Source organism: Notothenia rossii, assembly GCF_949606895.1.
Source record: "Notothenia rossii genome assembly, chromosome: 7".
Taxonomy (NCBI): Eukaryota; Metazoa; Chordata; class Actinopteri; order Perciformes; family Nototheniidae; genus Notothenia; species Notothenia rossii.
This window is the reverse complement of record NC_136905.1, coordinates 72,514,157-72,522,748: the sequence shown is the minus strand read 5'-3', so window position 1 is coordinate 72,522,748 and position 8,592 is coordinate 72,514,157. Positions and strand designations below refer to the sequence as shown.

Sequence of the window (8,592 nt, the reverse complement as noted above, 5' to 3'; positions counted from 1 at the left end):
TTGCTCTAAAGTGAGGTCGCTGAGTGACTCGTCATGCAGGGTCAATGGTTGTGGAGGGGGGGGGGGGGTGATTGCCATGAGGAAGGCAGTGACTCCAACATCTGGTTAACCTCTGTATAATGGTGAAGATATCTCCAGCTATGCACTTTTACACACAAATACAAAAACAATTCAGATAAATTGATTTTCTGTACCTTTAATTGTTTGTGATTTAAAAAATAATAATGTTATAATTAATTAACTATGTGTTGTTCATGTAACGTAACATAACTGTACATACATTACTTGACAATGTAAAGATTTAGAGTTGCAATGACGTCAATAATAATAATAATCATTATATTTTATTGGCTTTTTTGTTATTACACAATAGAGTATTGTGAAGAGCTTTCCTCTAACTTTTCCTGAGTATAACAGCAGACAGGAGGAGGGAATCGTGGGGGCGTGGATCCATGTCCATGAGTGACAGACCGGTCAGCCTATCGGATCTCTGAGCGCCTCTGCTTCTTATCCCTCTGGTGGTGGACGGGGGAGGGCGGGCCGTCTGCCAAAGAGGGGAGTGCGCGTCGGGGTGAATGGATGACGTCGGGAGGCTGGCGCCAGCATGTCTGGGACTGGCGCGTTAGATCAACACAGCTGGGCCGGGATAGGACACACAGCTGGCTCAGGCCTGCATTCCTCCACAAAACAGGATTGTGAGAAAAGGGGAAAATAAGACCCAAATAGGAGCAGAACGGGACGTGCTTTGATGTAAACTAAAACGTAGCAACATTTGGAATTGTTAAAATATAATGTTCACAATTAAACTGTTTAGCCCAAAATATGTTTTGATTTGAGCAGTAGCCAAAGTGACTGGAGAGATTTGTGCACCCATAATATTTGTTGGCGTTTTAATGATGGTTGAATACACTGGTACATGCAACAGGGCTATAAGAAAAGGACTATAACATACCAAAAACGTGAATAATTAGTCATAAATCCATATCAAATTACCAATCATCAGAATAAAAATGTTTTTACAAATGTGTTCGAGTCTAAAATAACCTGTCTTTCCACTGACCTTTTACCTATATTGTATAAATATAATTTGTTCAACTTTTATTTATTTTTGTAAACAGATTATGTGGGTAGTGCAACCCAAAATAATCACGTATACTCCTTAAATATTTAGACTTTTCATCAACCAATATGATATTATGTTCTAAATAGTTTTTAAAGACATTACTTTGGATTTAGTGTTTTGAAAGTCTTAACAAAGTCATATATGCAGCCAAACTTGATTTACAGTAATAAGTACAAACAATAGGCCATAATTATGGACCACGATAAGCTTACTGGCATCTCCCTTTCTCTATTATACAAATCATTTCCTAGAGTTATAGCTGTCTATGAAAGTAAAAGTGAGATAGAGTCTGTAGTGAAACTTAATTATAAGTCCATCACATATCTTAGACTCAGGAGGTCTGGTTGTAAACTAAAAGTATTCCTCATGTTGACAGGGATTCTTCCACTTTAAGAACATTTCTATCTATTTCCAGCAAATACAACCAGCTAAAGGTGGTGCCTAATTGATTGACAATACCCTTTAGGCATCCCAGCCCTAATTTCCTCATTCTTTCCAACCTTTCCACAAGGTGAAATCAACCAATGAGAATAGCCTTGCTCTTCCCACTGGCCAATCAGAGCACGGTGCGAGGAAAGGGGCGTAAGAAGGCGTGCTGTGTATAAAGAGCTAACTGTACGTCGCTGTCAGAGCACTGTAGTATTTCAGGACAACGATAGAAGAACTAGGAAAACCTACACCACGGTATATTCAAACACCAAGCCGAGTCTTGTTGTTATTGTTTTCTGTTTTTCACCATGAAAGCCATCAGTCCCGTCCGTTCGGTGAGGAGTTGCTACAAGGCCGTGTGCTGCATTTCGGAGCAGAGTCTCGCCATTAGCCGGAATAAACACTCGTGTCTGGAGGAGCCGTTGTGCGATATGAACGACTGCTACTCCAAGCTGAAGGAGCTGGTACCAAGCATCCCGCAGAACAAGTCGGTCAGCCAGGTGGAGATCCTGCAACACGTTATCGACTACATCTTCGACCTGCAGATCGCACTGGAGGCGGAGGACACAGCGACGCCGGAGATGGTTCTCTCAATAAAGGTGAGGGGAAATGCGGGCTTACACCGAGATTCACTAATAGTTGCCTTTCTGCACTTTAAAGATATATGTGTTGTTGACCTTTAAAGTGTTGTCCAAAATGTGCATCCACGCTTGCATGCATGGCGTTGATTTTATAGACTAGCCTACTATACCCAGATGATGTTCCGTGATATGTGATGTCGTTGTAAACATGTTAAACCCCCAACGTTATTATTGTTTGCATGCATTTAGAATGAAAGTATTGTCAGCGTCTAACACTTTGCTCTTTTTGCTTTCTATTCAGACTGCGGACCTTGCTCGCAATTTCTCCAAAGAAGAAGGGCGGTTGTGCCACTAGGAAAAGGATGACAAATCACGGTATGTGGGAAATTTATCATTTAATTATCAGTCCCTAATGTGTCCCTAATTGGAAGAAATCCCGAGATAAGGGTGCTTAACCCACATAACTTCAGGGCCCTTGTTTATGATCATAACAGTGTCTTGTTTTGACACTGAAAAGGAAAAAGCTAAAAAACTAAACTTTTAATGGCTGTGAGAATAGTGTAGGCATTGATGTGTTTGGAGACGGAGGTCCCCCTACCCTTCACATTCACCATGGTTGCCAATTAGACAGGCCAGTGAATGTGTAGCGGATTCATTGCTATCTGCCTGGGGTTAATGAAAGTTCCATGCTAGGCGCCAGTCTGTCTGCTCTCCTCTGCAGGGAGGGGGGAGGGAGTATGAGAGGGAGAGATCTGACTTCACTTTTCTTCCTTTCTCTCCATGCAGGTGCAGGGAAACACATGTCTCCACTTCACTCCGGGCAAGAGGACAAGAGGGGCAGAAAGGGTGGGATAGGTATTTGAGAGAGAAGGAGAAGAAGAAGGAGGAGGGAGGTGGAGGGCTTAAAGAAGAAAAGACAGGAAAAAGTGGACTGTTTCCTAGATGAGTGGGGATCAACAGCGGTTCATGAGCAACAACACAGAGACTCATTCTTTGGCCCCTGGACAGACAAACCAACACACCAAAGCAGAAGTCAGGGTTGGAAACTGAAAGCGAACGGATTTGTATGCCCTCCTCCAGAAACTTGGGATCCCTTATTGGTAGAAGTAGAAACATTGGTACATTGTTGTTTAATTTTCCTTTATGTGATGCATTCCAAACCAACTTAATGGGGGTTAAACTTCACACCCAACATGAACTCTTTCTACACCAAGTCTCCCATCATCTCACAATTATCCCTGCATTATTTCTCCCCTCTAATCTGATTTCTAATGAGACTGTTACAACTTCATACGAATGTGTACATATCTGCTGGGTATGGAAGGTGTGAGTCAATTTGGATGTTGGTATTTTTTCTGAATGGGAGTTTGGGTTTTCTTAGGTATAATCAGGACTCTATACTAGAGTTAATTGTGAATGTTTGTAGGGATTGTGTGATTTCTACAGACTATGTGCTGTGAGTTTTATAAACTCTTTATTATAAACGTACTTTGTATGTTACATTATGTTTGTTATGTGATGAAATGAAATAAAAAAAAGTTGTGAAACAGTTTGGCCTTTGTGGTCTACATTTATGGAATAACGAATGTGATATATCAACATCAACGTCAGAAAATAACAGTGATGCAGACGTAGCACTGGATGTCAATGAAATGCTGATATAACAGGATGTACTCAGATGAATCTTGAGGTTGAGTGGTTGGAAATTAAACGAAAGGGAGTTTCCTGTGAGTGTTTCTAATTTTCCAAAGAACGAATTGCCGCCAGTCTAAAGAGGTTGAACTTCCTAAATGGTGTAAGAACAGAGGATGTTGAGCGAGCATAAATAATGTAATCATTGAACGAAAATGGCACTAGATCCCCTTGTGCAAAAAGCCTTGACCTTTGAAACTAGAGAATCACCTGCAAGGATAGCATTTATTGAACTGTAACAATAAGAACACCATTTCAACTGTTTGTATTACTATGCAGAGCTTCACTTATGTCATAATAACGTAATCAGGCCTACACAAAGAATACAACTCTCTGTGATACATGGACAGTTTGGTAAATTAAAGTAACTGTACTTAGTTGAACTCAAATGATGATTCAACTACTCCACACATTACCAGTGCCTCATCTGGATCATCAACTGTACAAAAATGTTGTTATTTATAGTCTTTTCAAACATCAAAATGAGACAGGAAACAAAACATCTAACTCTCTAATATGTTGAAACCATGTGATGAGGATCGAATAAATTGATGTAGTTGGTAGTTCTAACTTTCATACTCCTAATGATGTTGCAACTCCATCTAGTGGTAAAAGTGTGTTATTGCTATAAGTGGAAAACTTGAGACACAATGTACGGTATGTGTAGATCATAGAGACACATTTATAGTCAGCTCAGGCATTATTAGAAGATGTATTTGTTGCTTTTCAACAGCACTCAACGGTGGGCTAGAACTTTGAAATCTAGGAATCCATTTTAAATAAACAAAAAAAGGAATTCATAATCTGGGAAATTACTAAACATGTAGATTATGCTAAATTATATATAAACAATTAATTTGGCTAAAGATAATAAATTGTACGACAGGAAATGCAACTCTGTTACTGTAATTGCTCTTGATTGATTGAATTATAGTAACAGGGTTGGAAATCAATGCATATTTAACATACGCATTACATTATGAATTCACGCTAGCTGCAGAATGCAATGCTACTTTCAAGGCAAGGACAAACTTAGTTATATATATATAGAGAGATAATGTTGAATTTCATTTGTCTTATTGTGATAATATGAGCAGGATTTAGTGGGTTACAGTGCCACACTTCTTGACTGAAAGAATAAGAAAAATATGAAAAACTAGAGAATGCAATTCCTGAAGAAATTGCTAGTGGGAATGCTTTATGCTGAAAAGCTGACGCTAAACTGCTATGCTGAAATGTAATGTGTAAGAAGAAAGTGAATAATTTAGATTGAAATGATACATGAACACTGGGGGCTTGAATGTGTGATGAGAGAAGAAAAGAAAGTAAAAAGGCTTGAAAAAGCAGCAGAATATTTGAACTGCAAACTTTTAAACCAACTTGATGGCGAATGATCTGTCGCCATGCCAACGGCATTTGATGACATCCCATAATACGCTTAGATGCGTCGATGGCTGCATCGTTACCAAACCTGTGAAGATTTGGGCCGTTCGGAGCATTTTCACTGAAGTTATGAGAAAACCGTGTTTCATGGCGAGCATTGTGTTGCCATGGCAATGACATTTGAAGGAATCTCAAAACTGTCCCGAAGATGTCTTCACGGCTGGACTGTTAACACACATGTGAAGTTTGAGCACTTTTTGAACATTTTCCTAGGAGTTAATGTATAGCGACATCGTCTTTTATGGCGAGGGATGCGTTTCCATGGAATGATGACACCCCATAATTGACGTAGAGCTGTTGAGGGCTGGACCGTTAACCATTATCTGAAGTCTGCTGCTCTGAGCATGTGAGTTGGGGGCTAATGACGTGTCCAGAGATCAAAGGTTTCCATGGTGATGTGCAGTGATCAGTGAGAGGAGAGCATTTTCATTGTTCTGAATGAGAGATAAACCCCTTACATGTGAACGTTTTGTTGAAGAACCGTAACAGATATTGGTGAAATTTCAAAGCGTGAAGCATGTCAAGGAACTTGAGCATCTGAAGTTTACTTTTTGTGTACTTTAGTTTCGGGTTAATAATGTGGGCTTTTTGGCAGATTAACTAAAGGTGTGCGGCTGCTGTGGTGGGGATCGGTGAGGCTGAATTTACAATGGGGTTTAATGGAGACATGTTAAACGTTTTTGTCACTTCATGCCCTCAAGAAGAGGCATTTTGTTTAATTATTTTTGCTTAATTTGTTTTAATATTTCAAGCTACGAGATGTTTTCCTATACGTTTCTCATGAAAAAGGATGTCTCAGGAATGTAGGGTTTGGGAATTAGGCAGGTTTAAAAGAAAATATGGAGGCAAAATGAAATCTGTCCTCCACCCTAGCTGTGACATCAAGCACTCTAAAATCTGAAGAAGGCCTCTTTTCCAAGGTCTGAACAATGTTTAATATCTCTAAAAGTATGGATCAGATTTAAAAGTTGTGTTACACGAATAATGTCAGAAAGATGTGTGACATTTTAAAGTTGGAATGAGGTTTCTGAGTGAAAGTATGAAGGAGCAGTTAGCAGTTGAAGTTGCATGAAGATTGTTCAAGTCTGAAGAGTTCTCCATTGACTTCCATGTTAAAAATGGGATGTATTATGGGATGTATCTCTGGAATTATGAAAGTTATGAATGATAAAAGTAATAGCCATCGATTCCCGACCGAGCAAATGTTTTGATGTTTGAACGGAGTTTCTGCGATGTTCAATGTGGGAGAAGAAGAGGCGCAAAATAACCCGGCGGAATAAAGAATTTTGTGCGTAGCATAAAAGATAGTTGGAATGCTGTGTCAGCATTCCCACAAAATAAAAGAGAGGACTGAGCTTTGGTCTACCCATGGCAGTAGGCCGACTTAGCCCTGAAAATCAAAAAACATAAATATAGATATAGCAAAATATAGAAAGAACTGCAATATCTGTGCAGGTTTAAGGAGTGGATTATGCAAATGTAATCAAGGTATGTGCATGGGTACTTTTTAGTTGAAATATATGGATAATTTGACCTTGTGTAATTTCTTAATTGAAAGAAACAGAGAACGATTAACAAGTCAATGCTTCAGGCTTCAGTAAAGAAAATGGGATTGCAGTCCTCACCACAAGATGGGGGTGTTGTATGAGAATGCAACAACGTGTGTCCTCCTGACATCCCAGGAATGTCAGCACTCTAAACAAGATAAGCTCTGTTGCTTCTAATTTCTAAATCAACTTCCGCAGGTCAAGTGCCGCGTTGACATAGAAATGCAACCCCGTTTACCTTGCAACAAATCCAAATTGGTTTGGTTCAAGACAGAGATTACTGAGCATCAAATGTAACCCCTCAAATTCATAATTTACCGAACTACAAATATCCAACTCTGAGTCACTGCAGCTGTGTCATAATCACATTTTGGCATGCCAAACAAAATATTTTCTGTTAAGTACGTTGATGTCTCAGTACTTTCCCTTGTATTTGGCTCCATAGTGAGCCTTTGTTGTGAGGTATTTCACACTATACTTAAAATGGCTCAAAACATTCATGACAATTTCCTTAACATCATTTGAATTCAATATGAATGCTTGGTACATAGTATTCAATGAAAAGTTACAATAGGCTCTAAAAATAGTAATGATGTCATGGTTAAACTGATTTGCATATAGGCTACATCATTGTGTGACCGTAGTGTCATATTTGTCAGTCAGGTAATTTTACGTTTTAGCTCAAAATATTCGTTTTGTTTTGCAGGCTTATATCAGCCCAAGTTCTATAAAGAAGTAAAAAATGAAAGGCATTAAAACCACTAAAACCAAAACTAGACCTACCTAGAGACGGTATCTACAAATCAAATTTCAGACCAAATTATTCTACAAAAAGGATCTAAATCTGAAAAAAATATTAATCTGGACTATCAACAATGCAATGTTTCCAATGAGTTGTACTTCTGTATTTTGTAGTTCTATAGAAAATAAACGGAGGTGGAAATGATTGAAGTTGCACTATATAGAATATGTGAATTCTGTCACAATTTATTGTCTCTTACGTCTTAAAGCTTGAATGTAATATGAAAAACAAAGCAAATGTCTCCAATACCAGCTAATTAAGAATCAGGCCATCTAATCCAGTGTAAAAAGCAGGCAACAGGGTAAACTGTTGGACTCACCGTTTAAAAAGTTATTTTTTACAATGTTGATTGAATAAAGCATAACTAGCTGAACTTGTATTAGAATTTTTTTTGAGTTCATGGTTTGAAATGTAGTTCAAATCGGAGGCATGACAAAAGGCCTTGCTGTGGATAAGAGTCTGCTGCTTTGCATTGGCCAATGGGGGTCAAGTCATATGGCTTGGGTCTGATAGCTGCGGGTGGGGGAGGGGTTGTTTTCTTTCAATATCTCCTCTGAGCCAATAAGCAAGAGTGGTACTGAATGAATCCAATTACCATCTACACACTATCCACAGCAACACCTTCTAAAAAACAGGCAACAATGCACTTTCATCAAGTGAATATATGGATTTCAATGTAAACAATGAAATAGCTCCTTTCTTACTATTTAAATCACCCACACAGATCATTTGTATATATAATGATGTATAATTTGTATACTGAAGAGTCTCCTCAGACAAACTAGTTCACTATTTGAAAATGCACTCTATCTTGTGGTCTACTTCTTATCTGAGGCTAAACCTAACCCACCCCTGATTAACACACTAAATATTAAAGACTGTTAAGTTACATTGTTGATAACAATCACATTTTATGGATAAGCCATGCATCCAACAGGACATTTTAGATTTATTGACAATTATATTCCTGTAATT

At 38.6% G+C, this 8,592-nt stretch overlaps 1 protein-coding gene across 1 annotated transcript; it reads left to right on the top strand.

The window, feature by feature from the left end:
* Nucleotides 1–1,738: 1,738 nt before the first annotated feature.
* Nucleotides 1,739–3,683, top strand: id3 (inhibitor of DNA binding 3). Its single transcript, XM_079693837.1, has 3 exons — nt 1,739–2,151; nt 2,435–2,508; nt 2,920–3,683. Exons 1-2 carry the CDS (start codon nt 1,861–1,863, stop codon nt 2,486–2,488), a joined length of 345 nt encoding a protein of 114 aa, XP_079549963.1. The 5' UTR covers nt 1,739–1,860; the 3' UTR covers nt 2,489–2,508; nt 2,920–3,683.
* The last annotated feature ends 4,909 nt before the right edge of the window (nt 3,684–8,592 follow it).